The following is an 18,757-nucleotide window of genomic DNA, read 5'->3' on the forward strand; positions in this document are numbered from 1 at the left end:
ATTAGGAAATAAAATCAGCCTCAGCAAATTTAAGAAGACTGAAATCATACTAAACATATTCTCTGATCACAAGGCTTTGAAATTGGATATCAACTGCAAAAAGAAAGCAGGAAAAAACACAAATACATGGAGATTAAACAACATACTTTTAAAGAACGACTGGGTCAAAGAAAAAATTAGAGGAGAGATCAAAAGATACATAGAAACAAATGACAATGAAAATACATCCTACCAAAATTTTTGGGATGCAGCGAGAGCAGTTTTAAAAAGGGAAATTTATATCATTACAGGCCTATCTCAAGAAACAAGAAAACTCCCAAATAAATAACCTCATGTTACACCTTAAAGAACTAGAAAAAGAAGAACAAGGGAAACCCAAGGTCAGCAGAAGAAAGGAAATGACAAAATTAGAGCAGAACTAAATGAAATAGAGAACAAAAAGACAATAGAAAAAATTAATGTGACAAAAAGCTGGTTCTTTGAGAAGATTAACAAAATTGACAAACCCTTGGCTAGACTCACTAAGATAAAAAGAGAGAAGACACTAATTAACAAAATCAGAAACGAAAAAGGGGAAGTTATCACCGACACCACAGAAATACAAAGGATCATCCAAGAATACTATGAAGGACTATATGCCACCAAATTCAATAACCTAGAAGAAATGGACAAGTTCTTAGAAACATACAGCCTTCCAAGGTTGAACCATAAGAACTGGAAAATCTAAACAGACCGATCACCAGTAACGAAATTGAACCAGTCATCCATAACCTTCCCAAAAGCAAAAGTCCGGGACCAGATGGCTTCACTAGTGAATTCTACAAAACCTTCAAAGAGGATCGAATACCAATCCTGCTCAAACTCTTCCAAAAAACTGAAGAAGAGACAATACTCCCTAACTCATTTTGTGAGGCCAACATTACCCTGATACCAAAACCTGGTAAGAACAACACAAAAAAGAAAACTACAGACCAATATCTCTGATGAATACAGATGCAAAAATCCGAAACAAAATTCTAGCAAATCGAATACAACAATGCATTAAAGAGATTATTCATCACGACCAAGTGGGGTTCATCCCCGGGGCACAAGGATGGTTCAACATCCGCAAATCCATCAATGTGATACATCACATAAACAAAATAAAGGACAAAAATCATATGATTATATCAATTGATGCAAAAAAAGCATTTGACAAGATACAACATCCATTTATGATTAAAACACTTAATAAAATAGGTATAGAAGGAAAATACCTTAACATAATAAAGGCCATATATGACAAGCCCTCTGCTAATCTCATAATTAATGGAGAAAACTGAAGCCCTTTGCTCTACGTTCAGGAACACGACAGGGATGTCCCCTATCACCTCTGCTTTTCAACATAGTGTTAAAGTCCTTGCCAGAGCAATCAGGCAAGAGAAAGAAATAAAAGGCATCCAAATTGGGAATGAAGAAGTTAAATTATCACTCTTTGCAGACGACATGATGCTATATATAGAAAACCCTAAAGACTCCACCAAAAAGCTATTAGAAACAATCAACGAATACAGTAAAGTTGCTGGCTACAAAATCAACGCACAAAAGTCCATTGCATTCCTATATACTAACAATGAAATCTCAGAAAAAGAAATACAAAAAACAATTCCTTTTGCAATTGCAGCAAAAAGAATAAAATACCTAGGAATAAACTTAACCAAGGATGTGAAAGACCTATATGCTGAAAACTATAAGACATTTTTGAAAGAAATTGAAGAAGACACAAAGAAATGGAAAGACATTCCGTGCTCATGGATTGGAAGAATCAACATAGTTAAAATGGCCATATTACCCAAAGCAATATACAGATTTAATGCAATCCCCATCAAAATGCCAATGGCATTTTTTAAAGAAATAGAACAAAAACTCATCAGATTTGTTTGGAACCACAAAAGACCCCGAATAGCCAAACCAATCTTAAGAAAAAACAACAATAATGGATGTATCACACTTCCTGACTTTGACTTGTACTACAGGGTTACAATAATCAAAACAGCATGGTATTGGCAGAAAAACAGACACATAGACCAATGGAATAGAATTGAGAACCCAGGAATAAAACCACATAAATATGGACAGATAATTTTTGACAAAGAAGCTAAAAAACATACAATGGAGCAAAGACAGCCTCTTTAATAAATGGTGCTGGGAGAATTGGATAACCACGTGCAAAAGAATGAAACTGGACTGCTATCTGTCACCATGTACCAAAATTAATTCAAAATGGATCAAAGACTTAAGCATAAGACCTGACACAATAAACTGCATAGAAGAAAACATAGGTACTAAACTTATGGACCTTGGGTTCAAAGAGCATTTTATGAATTTGACTCAAAGGCAGTGGAAGTAAAAGCTAAAATAAACGAATGGGACTATATGAAACTTAAAAGCTTCTGCACAGCAAAAGAAACCATCGACAAAATAAAGAGGCAACCAACTGAATGGGAGAAGATTTTTGCAAACAGTGCCTCCGATAAGGGGCTAATATCCAGAATATACAAGGACCTCATGCAACTCAACAACAAAAAAAACAAACAACCCAAATGAAAATCGGGCAGAGGACCTGAAGAGACATTTCTCCAAAGATGTCATTCAAATGGCAAATAGAGATGAAAAAATTCTCAACATCACTAATCACCAGAGAAATGCAAGTAAAAACCACAATGAGATATCTCCTCACCCCAGTCAGAATGGCTATCATCAACAAGACAGATAGTAACAAGTGTTGGAGAGGCTTGGAGAAAAAGGAACCCTCATACACTGTTGGTGGAATGCAGTCTGGTGCAGCCCTTATGGAAGGCAGTGTGGAGGTTCCTCAAAAAATTACGAATAGAATTACCATATGACCCATCAATCCCTCTCCTGTGTATCTACCCAAAAAATCTGAAAACATTTAGAGATAAAGACACGTGTGCTCCAATGTTCTTTGCAGCTTTGTTTACGGTGGCCAAGACATGGAAACAACCAAAATGGTCTTCGATAGATGAATGGATAAAGAAGTTGTGGTATATGTACACAATGGAATACTATTCGGCGGTAAGAAAAGATAATATATGAACATTTGTGACAACATGGATGGATCTTGAGAGTACAATGCTAAGCAAATAAGTCACACAGAAAAAGCAGAGAACCATATGATTTCACTGATATGTGGTATGTAAACCAAAAACAAAAGAATAAGACAAACAAATGAGAAACCAAAACTCATAGACACAGATAATAGTTTAGTGGTTACCAGAGGGTCAGGGGGATGGGGTTGGGAGATGAGGGTAAGGGGGATCAAATATATGGTGATGGAAGTAGAACTGACTCTGGGTGGTGAACACACAATGGGATTTGTAGATGATGTAATCCAGAATTGTACACCTGAAATCTACGTAATTTCACTAACAATTGTCACCCCAATAAATTAAAAAAATAATAAAAAATGAAAAATAAAAAATAAGTAAAAAAAAATTATTAAAGAAAATAATAAGGAGGAGAAAATATGTTTACAGTATTTATTGAATAAAATCCACATATAAGTAGACCTACACAGTTCAAATTTTTGTTGTTCATGGATCGACTGTAATTTATTTTGTGTATTATCCTCTACCTCGTCCTCTGTCCCATCCTAGATGTAAATTTCCTGCTGACAGGGATTTTTTTTTAACAGCTTTATTGAGCTATAATTTAAAGTCATATAATTCTCCAATATAAGAGTACCATTCAATGACTTTTCATAAACCTATACGTTTATGAAGCACCTCAGAGACAAGCCCCCCAAACCTCTGGCTTGGAGAACCAAAAGGGCTTATGTCCACAAGACCCAAAGAGCTGTAGCAAACTGAGAAATGGCTTCTAAAAGGCTTCTGTACTGATTAACTTGCCACAGGGCCCAACACAGAAGCAGGCATTTGAAAAGAGCCCCGACTTTATGTGAAATAGATTCATTTGCTAATCTTAAAATGTCAGCTGGAGGGGCAGGGGCCTGCTGGAATACTCTCTCGGTACACACACTGGCAGGAACTATTTTTGCACTCTCCCTCTGCCATGCTACAGAATGCCAGTATCTCCCTGAGGGGAACTTTTACATCCGTCTGTTGCCCTGGTTTTTATGTCCGGTGCTCTGATTTTTGCAGGAGGTGCCCCTTTATAATGTGGCTCTGGAGGCCAGGGTGGCTTTCATTCCTGGGTCCCAAGGAACAGTAACAATTAGAGAGGCAGTTATTGGCAGACTACAACTCCCAGGGCATTGCACAGATAGCAGACTGAAACACACTCACAGTCTTTCTGTAAAAGAGGCCTATTTGCTTTTCCTGACGCTTTGCCCTGAGGGGCAGGCTTTAGGTTTGTCACATGTCTTAGGAACCATAGCTGTTGGACACCATATTTGTGCTATTCCTCTGCCACTCTACAGCTCACTGATATTTTACAGAAGGAGTTTATATATGTGTCTGGAGCCCCAATTTTTGTGACTGTCACCCAGGGGACACCTCCATATCACCTGGCTGTGGTGGCAGGTAGAGCTTATGCTTGCACTCCCACAGACCTATATGTATTTGCATACTTTAAAAGCTGCAGCCTGAAGGTTTGGCTTCCAATCAGCCTGAATATATCGGCTGACTGAGACAGTTCCTTTTGGGACACTGACAGCTCTTGGCACATCCTCAACTTCTGGGAGCGATTAAAAATATAATAGGGATAATCACAAACATTTGAGAGTCAACTAAGAGTTAGGGAAAGGTTGAAAGATAAGGTTCCTTTTCTACACAAAGCCACTCCTTTGAAACTGGGAGAGGTAGCTCTTTCATCTCATATGTAGAAACCAATGAAGAGTCAAGCAAAATATATTTTTTAAAAGAGCATATTCCAAACATAAGTGTAAGAGAAACCTCAGGAAAAAAAAAAAACGTAATGAAACAGAGATAGGTAATTTATCTGATAAAGAGTTTAAAGTAATGGTCATAAAGATGCTCACCAAACTTGGGAGAAGAAAGGATGAACACAGTGAAAATGTCAACAAAAATACAGAAAATATAAGAAAGTACCTAACACAAGTCACAGAGCTTAAGAATACAATAACTGAACTAAAAAATACACAGTGGGAATTCAACAACAGACTAGATGAAGCAGGAGAAAAGATCAGTATACTTGAGGACAGGGCTATGGAATTCAACCAATCAGAGTTGAAGAAAGAAGGAAGGAAGGGAGGAAGGAAGGAAGGAATGCAGAAAGGAAGGAAGGAAGGAAGGAAGGAAGGAAGGAAGGAAGGAAGGAAGGAAAGAAGAAAAGAAAGAAGTGAAACTAGCTTAAGGGACTTATGGCACAACATCAAGTATACTAATATTCTCACTATAGGAATCTCAGATGGAGAAGAGAGGGAGAAAGGGCGAGAAAACTTATTTAAAGAAATAATAGCTGAAAACCTCCCTAACCTGGGTAAGGAAAAAGACATCCAGATGCAAGGAAGCCCAGAGAAATCCAAAAGAGATAAATCCAAAGAGACCCACACCAAGGCACATTATAACTAAAATGTCAAAAGTTAAAGACAAGGACAGAATCTTAAAAGTAACAAGAGAAAAACAACTTGTTATGTAAAAGAGAACCCCCCTGAAGAAAATCAGTAGACATTATAGCAGAAACTTTGCAGGCCAAAAGGGAGTGATATAGTATATTAAAAGTGCTAAAAGAAAAAGAAATCCAACAAAGAATATTCTACAAGGCAGTTATCATTCAGAATTAAAGGAGAGATAGAATTTTCCAAACAAGCACAAACTGAAGACATTCATCTCCATTAAGCCAGGCTTACAAGAGATGTTAAAGGGACTTCTTAAAGCTAAAAAGAAAGGGTGCTAATTGGCAACAAAATAAACATATGAAAGTATAAATATCACTGGTAAAAGTAGGTATATAATAAAGATATTAGATTAGTCACTTACAAAGCTAGTATGAAAGTTAAGATAAATTTGTAAAAATAACTATATGGTGATGGAAGGAGAACTGACTCTGGGTGATGAACACACAATGGAATTTATCGATGATATAGTACAGAATTGTACACCTGAAATCTATGTAGTTTTGCTGACAATTGTCACCCCAATAAATTTAAAAAATAAATTAAAAAAAAGAAAGTTGTTAAGAGTAAATATTAAAAGTCCTCATAACAAGAAAGAAATTATAACTAAGTATGGTGAAGAATGTTAACTAGAATTACTGTGGTGATCATTTTACAATATATACAAATATCAAATCATGATGTTATACATCTGAAACTAATATAATGTCAATATTACCTCAATAAAAAAACAAAGATGATATGAATAATTCTGTACAAGTTGTTTTGTGGACACGGAGTTCGATATGGAATGGCTGAATTACATGGACTATGTATGTTTAATTATTTAAGAAACTTTTTATTAATTTTAACTTCCTGGAATGTAAATATAATCATAAAGAATGTAAATTCATATAAATAGAATCATAAAGCATGTACTCTTTCATCTGATTTCTTTTCAATTAGCATAATTGTTTTGAAATTACAAAAATATCTGTGTTGTGGTGTATCAATACTTCATTCCTCCTCATACTTGATTAATATTGCATTTTATGGTTGTAGCTGTGATTATCCCTTCACATGTTGATGATGAATATGTGGACTGTTTCCAGTTTTTGACTATTAAAAATAAAGCTGCTATGAACATTCATGAGCAAGTCTTTGTATGGGCATATGTTTTATTTGTTTGTTTTTATTTTTTGTTTTTGTTTTTACTGTGTAGACCTTAACAAAATAATAGAGAAAACATTAGTCATGCAGATTCAACCTAAAAAGGAACCATGTCTGAAGCCATTACAAAAGCAAACAAAACTGAGAAACAAAGTTCCTTTTATTTTGATAGTCTTCAATACACTGTACTTCAGATAGAAATGTGAGCTAGTCATCTCTACTATCAGGATGGATATTAAGTAACACAGAAATGACTTTGAAAAAGTCTGCAGGGTAAACAATACAGTAGCAAACAGATGCAAATAGTAGATAGGAGTTTTCACATGTACACAACCCAGATTTTAGAATGCTTGGATAGATTTTCGTTCAGGTTATGTGTCCAATCAATGCAGAGATCCCTCTCAAGCCTTTTGGAAGAGGAAGTGGCCAGTCCTTGGCACACATTGAGTCTCACTATCTGGCACAAGAGCTGATCATTTTGGGATACTCCTCAGAGTATTGTGAATGATGGTTGGATGGTTTTCCTGTTTTGGCCATTGACAAAAGGCTTCAGTATATTGATTCAGCATTTATAGAAACATGACTGCTGAAATATCTGTCTCATGCATTCATTTAACAAGAACCTGTCTGATGGGAGACTACAAACATTCCCAGAAGAAACTGCAACAATAGTCAGTACCCATTATGTAGTGCCAAGGGTAGACACTGTCATTTTTAACAGACCACCTTGAGAAGGCCCCTTGTTGCAAATGGCTGTAATTGTCTTTCTCCATTAAAATCAAACCAGGCCTGAGCAGTCACATGCTAGGAATCACTGAAGGGTATTTTATTTGATATATTCTTTCAACATAGCCCAAAGGAATGGCAACCAGAATTTATACCATATATCATATGTGTGTGTGTGTGTGTGTGTGTGTGTGTGTGTAGTTTTAGCAACTAGGATTCCTTATAATATTTTTTTCACAGTCTCTGCTATGTGGTTTGACATTCCTTAATACCTTCAATTTCATGGAAATGATGAGCAGTAATGCACAGAAAAGACCCTGTCGTTACATATATGAGAAATCAGTATATAAAAGGTTAAGTAATCTGCTAAGGGCTAGATAGTCTGTTTTTTCATGATAAATCTAAAAATACAATCCAAGTCTCCTCTTAGTCCAGTGCAGTTCCCACTATGCAAGGCTGCCTTTCAGTTTTACACAAGAGCACATGTTCAAAGCAACAATGCATAACCTTGTTTCAGATTTGCATTAGATATATATAACAAACTGTTGACATCAAAGATTTTGACAATATAAATGATCCTAAAGGTCCACAACATACCATTTTACTGAGATGTAAATTTTCACTACAATAAGACCAATATTTGGCAACACATCACTTGTTATGGTTAAGAACGGCCTATCACTAGCATCCACAAGTCTGTAAGGTTTTTAAAATTTTTACTTTGTTTTATGTAGACCCAAATTCCCTAACTAAAATTGTTTCTTTGTTAAATGATCCTCAAAGAAAGCCATCTAGTAGTTATGGTTATTAAACAGAAAGGCTCCAAGAAAGTAATGATTCTTAGAACATGAAAGTTTTGGACCAATTTAAGAATAGTATGGAAAAAAGGTCCACAGCTCAGAGAAATTATGGGAACAAGTCTACCATATATTCTACAAGGAGAAATATTTTAGAAATTACTTTATCTAGTGCTCCAACCAGGGCAAAAATTGCATGGTATAGAGAAAATGATACGCTATATTACAATTCATGAATTGGGAGATTTCTTTGTAAGAAATGTCAAGACTGTGCTCTGTACACCATTCTTCTCTTACTAATCTACTTTACAAGAAGAAAATAAAATCAATACCAACAAAATATAATTACTCATATGTTTGATAATAAATTAAGAAAAGTTTTTAGCTATAATCACAAAGATGAATGATACAAAAGTGCTTAGTTATTGCCTACAATTATTTAAGCACTATACGTGACACAAAGAATATAGAAGATGTAGTTAGACTGAGTTTTCCACATGTACTTTTTATAGATATTCTTGTAATTAAAAAATTTCCCTTTGTATTATCCAACTTTTTCAGAATAGACAATCATCATAATAAACAATATTCCCTATGTAATCGTAATAATAGTGTTTAGTCTATTATATATTTTCTCACCAATCAAAAATTAGCTTATCCTTTTGATTTAAATGTTAACTTCAAAGGCAATTTCAAGTAAGCAATCCATGTTTCCCCGAAAATAAGACCTAGCTGGACAATCAGCTCTAATGCATCTTTTGGAGCAAAAATTAATGTATTAGACCCAGTCTTATACTATGTTAGATAAGACCCGGTCTTATTTTACTATAGCAAATAAGATATATATATATATATATATATATATATATATATATGGATAGATAGATAGCTATAGATAGATAGATATCTATATCTATATAGAGAGAGATATAGATATAGATCTTATTTCATATATAATATATAATATATATTATAGATCAATATATTATATGTATTAAATACATATTTTCTATATGTGCATTATATAAATATATTATATATATTAAATATACTTTTCTATATATGTATTATATATAATATATATTTAATATATGTAATATTATATATTTTATATAATATATTATATACTAACTTGTTTTCTATATATAATATATTTATAATATATATCTTGTTTTATATATATTTGTGTATATAATATATTTATAATATATATCTTGTTTTATATATATTTGTGTATATAATATATTTATAATATATATCATGTTTTGTATATATAATATATTTATAATATATTGTATAATATATTATATATTATAATATATATAATATATTTTGTATATATAATATATATTACATATAATATATTTTATATAACATATTATATATGTATATACTAGTAAAATAAGACCTGGTCTTACATTAATTTTTGCTCCAAAAGCTGGATTAGAGCTGATTGTCCAGCTAGGTCTTATTTTCAGGGAAACATGGTAATACTCTCAACAAAGAAAAATAAAAAGGGATTCTTTCCATTTGATTCTTTTATACAGGTTCCTAGGAAGGAGGCAGTAAAAATAAGCGATTTTAAAAATTCAGTTTCTTTACTTTCTTATTTTTGATAAATCTTGAATTTTAAAATTTTCCAGAAGCCTGTATTTAAATTTTTCTCATGTATAGAGATAAGATGATTGCAAGAAGAGTAGAAAATGGATCACCTCTGAGTTTTCCTTTAGATTTTAAATGGTCCTTTTCTGTCTTCCAGTGATAACCATTTCTTTTTCTCTGTCATTCTCAGGTAAGCCTCTAAACATCCCTTGCAAAGCATTCTTTGGATTCAGTGGAGAGTCCGGACCAATGATCTACTGGATGAAAGGGGAGAAGTTTATTGAAGAACTGGCCGGTCACATTAGAGAAGGTGAAATAAGGTACAGAACTTCAATTGCTTATTTTTCTTTGCTGTCTTTGCAATCAAGCAGTGGAATATACTACAAGGGCTTCGGCCAAGGATTTTAATTGCAAGTCCAAATCATTCCATTTTCTTAAAGCTGATCTGGTGGAGAGAGTGAGACTAGCTGCCTTAAGAAATGAAACATGTGTAAACCTCCAATATAAGTAGGTTTTCTCAGGTTCTAAGTCTATGTGTGGGATGTAATGACCCCCTCAAAGCTGCCTAAGCATATTCCTTTCAGTTTCCAAAGCTTAGGTCACTGTTACACCATCCAGTCACAGCAAAGATCCGAATTTTGTAGGTGACACCTCAGACCACTGGGCAAACGCTCATTTATTCCCTAGGAACAGACAACTTTCATATGTCATAGGCGTAAAGCCACAGTGGAAGTAGTAAGATAGTACTCAACAGAATAACAGTTGACTCTTGTTTAATAGTGTTTATTTTGCCTAGTAACCACTGTTCATACTGAAAGTGACCAAACTTTCAGGTTAGCACCTCCCTATGACCACTTTTCACTCACTTGTTACACATATACTTCCTTATATAGAGGTATGTAGGCATCTATTTTATTGATTTTCTAATCCTGTTTAGTATGATCTCATTTGTACAAATAAGGGATAGGTAATTATTCCTACCTCACTCAGTCTGTGGGGTTGCCCTTTGATTTCAGAGATGATGACATGTAATGTACATTTCTCATTACAATAAGAATTGGGACCCTTCCCCCTCCACTCTCATTAAGAGTCATGTAGTACAAGCAGATCCAATATTTCAGTGCAACTAATATTAAAATATATTATTTCGCTTTTTATTAAATATATAATTGTAAAAAAGCAAATATACTTCATATCCTTTACTATTATTAAATATAATTTGTAATAACTATCATGACAGTTTTTCTTTATGTGTCCACCCAGTAACTCCACTCTAGGGGTTCATAACATTGATGTTCCATGAACCCCTGAGAGTCTATGCAAAATATTGACTCTGTGAGCATGTTTTTAGGAAAAAGGTACATGAAAAGGTTCCTGACATCATTAGCTATCAGGGAAATGCAAATCAAAGCCCTGTGATAATGCTTCATCCTCAGCAGTTTGGCTATAATCAATGAGTCAGATTATAATAAGCGTTGGCAGGGATGTAGTGAAATTGAAACCCTCATACACTACTTGTGAGAGAGCAAAATAGTGCAGCCACTTTGGATAACAGTCTGGCATTTGGCAAAACGGTTACACATAGAGTTATTAGCAAGTCCCCTCCTAGATATATTACCAAAAGAAATCAAAACATACATCCACAAAACAACTTGTACACAGATGTTCATAGAAGCATTGTTCATAATAGATAAATCATGGAAATAACCTAAATGTCCATCAACTGATGAATGGATAAATAAAATGCAGTATATTTTATATAATGTAATATTTTTCAGCCATAAAAAAAAAAAAAATGAAGTACTGATACAAACTACAACATGGATGAACCTTGAAAACATTCTCAGTGAAAGAAATCAGTGATGAAAGATCACATATTGTATGATTCCATTTATAAGAAATGTCCAGAATAGACAAATTTACAGATACAGAAAGTGTATTAGTGGTTTCTTAGGGCTGGGGAAATGGAGTGTATCATTTTGTGTGTGTGTGTGTGTGTGTGTATGTGTGTGTGTGTGTGTGTGTTTGGTGTGGGGGATACAGTATAGCATAAGATGCACTATTCAAAAGTGTACAATTCACTGGCATAGTACATTCACAGTGTTGTGCAACAACCACTACTATCTAGTTCCAGAACATTTTCATCACCCCAAAGGGAAACCCTGTACCTATTAAGTGGTTTGGGACTTCGTTTTGCAATGATGAAAATGTTACAAAATTGACTGTGGTGATGGTTTCACATATCTGTGAATACACTAAAAATCAGATGATTGTACATTTTAACTGGATGAATTGTATGGTATGTAAATTATATCTGAATAAAGCTGTTTAAAGCACTTATAATTGTTGCCTGACACAAAACAGAGGTACAGAAAAATCATCTCTATGCTATTTACAAATAGTTGTTAACTATTAATTTTCTTTTAAACTTCAACTTTCTTAACCAGTAACACTTTATTAGCCAATTTCATATTAGGGTTTATGAAATTAATGCAACTAAATTTCTTTAAATTATTTTAGGAATACATGTTTATAATGATTCTAAATGTATCTGCCTGTAAAAGACTTTAAGGGTCATCTTCATTTTTCAGAGATAGAAACTGTTCCCAAAGGGGAAGTGGTAGATACAACAGCATATAGTAGTAAAATTTCCACTACCAAAAATTTCTGAGCTATGTTTCATGATCAAGGGTAGTAGTTATATGAGCCTGAGGTAATTATCTCCTTCTTCCTGCATGGAAGATTGACTTTCTCAAAATAAGCAGCTTTATTGGGATATAATCAACATACAATAAATAGCACACAAGTTAAAGTGTACAATCTGTAAAGGTTGATTTATATATATATATATATATATATATATATATATATATATATATATATATATATATATATATGAAACCATCGCCACAATCAAGATAATGAGCATATCAATCCCCCACAAGTGTCCTGGTGCTCCTTGGTAATCCCCTCCCTACTCTTCTTTCACAATACTGATATTTCTGTCACTATAAATCAATTTTCATTTTCTAGTTTTATGTAAATGAAATCATGTAGGATGTACTTTTTTTGTCTACATTATTTTACTTAACACAATTATTTTAAGATCCATCTACCTTGTTATATGTATCAATAGTTCATTCTTTTTATTGCTGAGTAGTATTCCATTATATGAATATTCTCGTAGACAGCTTGGTTATCCATTCATTTGTTGATGGACATTAGGATTGTTTCCAGTTTGAGCGTTATTACAGATGTGGACCCCAAGAAGAAAGAATCATTTGATGTTAACCCCAAGAAGGAATTTATCTGCTGAGATAGACTCCCAATGGTCAAACAAGGGCTCAAATTGTATAAATAGTAAGAGCTTAGTGCCCGTTTGCTGACAGGGGCTTCTCACGTACTCTGTATACAAGGAAGAACCTCAGACTGAACCCTTAGCTCCCGGCACTATGCCCTGCTCTGTTTATGCTGTCTGAATCAAGTATTGTAAAGGAAACCCTGTCTTCATCTTTCTACCAATGGACTAATATCCACACCATCCAATCAGAGCTGCACAATTTGGATACTTCATTTACATAAAATGTACCTGACTGGGAACCTGGGTGGGAACTTTTGCTATAAAAGCAGCCTTCCCTTTGTCTCAGTGGACAATTTGTTACCTAAATCTGTGTCTTCAGGGCTTCAGCTTTTTTGTTTAAATAAATGCTTATTATTCTTCATTAAAATCTAAAATTAATTTTGGTTTGCACAGATAAGCTGCTATGAACATGTATATATGCATTTTTGTATGTACATATATTTTCTTTTTTCTTGGGTAAGTACCTAGACATAGAGAATCTGAATTATGTGACATGCTGAATTATATACATTTTGCTCTTTAAGTTCCTTTTTTAAGCCCCCTTTTAATACAAACTTCATTTTTTAGGATGATTTTAGGTTTGCTGAAAAATTGTGAAGATAGTGTCTTAATCTACTCGGGCTACTATAACAAAAATTCCGTAATTTTGGTTATTGGTTCTCATGGTTCCAGAGGCTGGGAAGTCTAAGGTCAAGGCACCAACCGGTTCAATGTCTGATAAAGGCCAACATCCTGATTTATAGACAACTGTCTTCTCACTGTACCCTCACATGTCCTCACATGGCAGAAGAGAGGAAAGAGCCTCTTTTAGAGGGACACTAATCCCATTCATTAAGCTCTACTTACATGACCTAATCACCTCCTAAAAGCCCCACCTTTAATAACCATCACATTAAGGGTTAGGATTTCAACATATGAATTGGGAGGCAGGGGCAAACTTTCAGTCCATAGCAAAGAGTATAGAGATTCCTACATACTCCACATCCAATTTTCCATGTTATTAACATCTAAAGTTACAACAGTGCATTTGTTACAATTAATGAACCAAAATTGATACATTATTATTAACTAAAATCCATATTTTATTCAGATTTCTTAGTTTTTACCCGCTGTCCTTTTTCTTCTGCAGGATTATTTGACTTTCCAACTATCTGAAAAACTGTATTCCAAAGTGGTTATACCATTAAAAAAATTAGGCAGTGCTGCCACTCTCTAGCAGAAAATAAATAGAGACAAAACATACATATGTGAAACAATTCAGCCCAGTTCAAGCCACTATATTAGGTGCCAAATGAGTCAACCAGAGAGTAAGCACTACAGGAAGTTAACCTTTCAGGACTTGCAAAACGCCATTATTTATTTTGTTTTATATTTTTTATCTGGAACATGGTAAGCCAAAGTTTTCCTACCTCTAGTAGGAGTAACTTGCCATTTCATTTTATTGATTGATTTATTAGTTGATTTCGTAGCTTGCCATTTTAAAAGTTTGATCTTTTTTTTTCTCAAGGAAATGTTTTTTATTAGTTTCAGGTGCACAAGACAAAGTACTACTTGGACGTTTATCTTTTATATCCCACACACTGTGTGAACCCCCCTCGCCCCATCCACTATCCCTCTGTAATCGCACAGAGCCATTACATTTCCACTGTCTCTATTCCTAATGCTGTACTCCGCTTCTTGTAAGTACATACACACACACACACACACACACACACACACACACACACACACACACACACACTTGTAGTTGGCATTCATTATTGTTCAGCTTCAGCTTCAGGTGTACAATGCAGTGATCAGGCATCTACATCATCCCTGAGGTGGTCTCCCTAATGAGACAAGTGTCCATCGGATACCCTACAAAATCTTTACAACATTATTCATTACATTCCCCAAATTAATTTTCAAAACCCTCTGGCCATCTTGTGGTTCCTGACTGTTTTCTAATCCCCTCACCTTCCCCCTTGTCCCCACCCCCTCCCATCTAGCAACCCTCAGTTTTTCCTCTATGTCTCCAAAACTGTTTCTGATTAGTTCATTCACTTATGATTTTCTTTAGATTCCACAGATAGTGAGATCATATGGTATTTGTCTTTTTCTGTCTGACTTATTTCACTTAACATAATGTTCTCTAGGTCCATCCATCTTGTTGCAAATGGTAAGATTTCTTTCTTCTTTATGACTGCGTAATACTCCATTGTATAAATGTACCACAGTTTCTTAATCCAGTCATCTACTAATGGGCATGTCAGTTGTTTCCATGTCTTGGCTATTGTGCATAGTGCTGCAATAAACATAGGAGTGCATAAAGTTTTTTGAATTAGAGTTCTGGATTTCTCCGGATAGATACCTAGGAGTGGGATTGCTGGATCATAAGGTAGTTCCATTTTCAGATTTTTGAGATACCTCCATACTGTTTTCCATAGTGGCTGGAGCAATATGCAATCCAACCAACAGTGCACAAGCGTTCCCTTTTCTCCACATCTGCACCAACACTTGTTGTTTGTTGATTTATTGATGACAGCCATTTTGACTGGGATGAGGTGGTATCTCATTGTGGTTTTCATTTGCATTTCTCTAATGATTAGTGAGTTTGAGCATTTTTTCATATGTCTGTTTGCCATCTGTATGTCCTTTTTAGAAAAATGTCTCTTCATGTCCTCTGCCCACTTTTTAATTGGGTTGTTTGTTTTTTTGGAATTGAGTTGAGTGAGTTTTTTTTTTATATAAATTTGTGATATTAACCCCTTATCAGATATATCATTGGCAAATATCTTTTCCCATTCAGTAGGATCCCTTTTTGTTTTATTGATGGTTTCCTTTGCTGTGAAAAAACTTTTTAGTTTGATGTAATCCCACATGTTTATTTTTTCTCTTACTTCCCTTGCGCGAGGGGATATATCAGTAAAAATCTTACTCTGGGTAATGTCTGTGAAGTTTCTTCCTATATTTTCTTCTAGGAATTTTATGGTTTCAGATCTTACATTTAAGTCTTTAAGCCATTTTGAATTTATATTTGTATATGGTGTTAGGAGGTGGTCCAGCTTCATTTTTTTGCATGAGTCTGGCCAGGTTTCCCAGCACCATTTATTGAATAGACTGTCTTTACCTCACCCTACATTCTTGCTTCCATTGTCGTAGATTAAATGGCCATATAGGCATGGATTTATTTCTGGACTCTCTATTCTGTTCCATTGATCTATGTGTCTGTTTTTATGCCAGTACCATGCTGTTTTGATTACTGTAGCCTTGTAGTATAATTTGATGTCAGGTATTGTTATACCTCCCACTTTGTTCTTATTTCTCAAGATTGCTGAGGCTATCCAGGGTCTTTTACAGTCCCATATAAATTTTAGGATTATATGTTCTATTTCTGTGAAAACGTCGTTGGTAGTTTGATAGGAATTGCGTTGAATATGTATATTGCCTTAGGCAGTATGGACATTTTAACTATATTAATTCTTCCTATCCATGAACATGGTATGTGTTTCCATCTATTTGTATCTTCTTTCATTTCTTTCTTCAGTGTCTTATAATTTTCTGAGTACAGATCTTTTACTTCTTTGGTTAAATTTATTCCCAGGTATTTTATAGTCTTTGGAACAATTGTAAATGGGATTTTTTTTTAATTTCTCCTTCTGATGTTTTATTATTGGTATATACAAATGCAACTGATTTCTGAATATTAATTTTGTATCCTGCTACTTTACTAAATTCATCTATCAGCTCTAATAGTTTCTTGGTGGAGTCTTTAGGGTTCTCTATATATAGTATCATGTCATCTGCATATAATGACAATTTTACTTCCTCCTTACCGATTTGGATGCCTTTTATTTCTTTTTCTTGTCTGATTGCTGTGGCTAGAACTTCCAGCACTATGTTGAATAGAAGTGGAGAAAGTGGGCAACCTTGCCTTGTTCCTGATCTTAAGGGGAATGGTTTTAGCTTTTCCCCATTGAGTATGATGTTAGCTGTGGGTTTATCATATATGACCTTTATTATGATGAGATATGATCCCTCTATTCCCACTTTCTTAAGGGTTTTTATCATAAATGGCTGCTGGATTTTATCAAATGCTTTTTCTGCATCTATTGATATGACCATGTGATTTTTAGTTTTTATTTTGTTAATGTGGTGTATCACATTAATTGATTTGCGGATGTTGAACCACCTTGCATACCAGGGATGAATCCCACTTGAACATGGTGTATGATCTTTTTAATGTACTGCTGAATTCTGTTTGCTAATATTTTGTTGAGGATTTTTGCATCTATGCTCATTAGAGACATCGGCCTGTAGTTTTCTTTCTTTTTTTTTTTCTTCTTTTTTTTGTGGTAGTGTCTTTGTCTGATTTTGGGATCGGGGTGATAGTGGATTCTTAAAAACTGTTTGGGAGCCTTCCCTTCTTCTGGATTTTTTGTAAGAGTTTGAGGAGACTAGGTGATATTTCTTTTTTGAACGTTCTGTAAAATTCACCTGTAGAGCCATCTGGTCCAGGGCTTTTGTTTGTTGGGAGATTGTTGATTACTGGTTCAATTTCCCTGGTGGTAATCAGTCTGTTCAGGTTTTCTGTTTCTTCTTGAGTTAGCCTTGGAAGGTTGTACACCTCTAGAAAATTTTCCATTTCTTCCAGATTGTCAAATTTGTTGGCATATAGTTGCTCATAGTAGTGTCTTAAAATTTTTTGTATTTCTGCAGTGTCTGTTGTCACTTCTCTTTCATTTCTGGTTTTATTAATTTGGGTCCTCTCTCTCTTTTTTTAAATGAGTCTGGCTAAAGGTTTGTCGATATTGTTTATCTTCTCTAAGAACCAACTTTTGGATTCATTGATTCTTTGTATTGTTTTTCTGGTTTCTATTTCATTTATTTCTGCTCTGATCTTTATTATCCCCCTCTTTCTACTCCCTTTGGTCTTATTTTGCTGTTCTTTTTCCAGATCCCTTAAGTGTGAAGATAAACTGTTGATTAGTGATGCTTCTTGTTTCTTTAGGTAGGCCTGCAATGCTATGAACTTCCCTCTTAGGACTGCTTTCGCGGCATCCCATAGATTTTGGGTTGTCGTGTTTTCATTTTCGTTTGTCTTGAGATATCTTTTGATTTCTTCCTTGATCTCCTGGTTGACCCATTCATTATTTAGTAACATGTTATTCAGCCTCCATGAATTGGTGTGTCTTCCAGTTTTTTTCCTGTAGTTCATTTCTAATTTCATAGCACTGTGGTCAGAGAAGACAATTGGTATGATTTCAATTTTCTTAAATTTATCAAGACTTGTTTTGTGGCCTAACATATGGTCTATCTTGGAAAATGTTCCATGTGCGCTTGAGAAGAACGTGTATTCTGCAGCATTGGGGTGAAATGCTCTGAAAATATCGATTAAATCCAAGTGGTCCAATGTGTCATTTAAGGCTGTTGTTTCCATATTGATTTTCTGTCTGGAAGACCTGTCCCTTGTTGTCAGAGGTGTGTTGAAGTCCCCTACTATGATAGTGTTACTGTTGATCTCTGTCTTTATGTCAGTCAATATCT

The 18,757-nt window shown here is 34.5% G+C and overlaps 1 protein-coding gene across 1 annotated transcript in view; it reads left to right on the forward strand.

Annotated features, from left to right (window-relative positions):
• The window catches only part of IL1RAPL2 (interleukin 1 receptor accessory protein like 2), a 1,389,708-nt gene that overhangs the window by 1,315,623 nt on the left and 55,328 nt on the right, over nucleotides 1-18,757 (forward strand). The window contains exon 7 of the mRNA XM_074323975.1: nucleotides 10,061-10,190. Coding sequence (XP_074180076.1) covers nucleotides 10,061-10,190 — 130 coding nt within the window. The remainder of the gene's footprint in view (nucleotides 1-10,060; nucleotides 10,191-18,757) is intronic.

Source organism: Rhinolophus sinicus, chromosome X (assembly GCF_036562045.2).
Source record: "Rhinolophus sinicus isolate RSC01 chromosome X, ASM3656204v1, whole genome shotgun sequence".
NCBI lineage: Eukaryota > Metazoa > Chordata > Mammalia > Chiroptera > Rhinolophidae > Rhinolophus > Rhinolophus sinicus.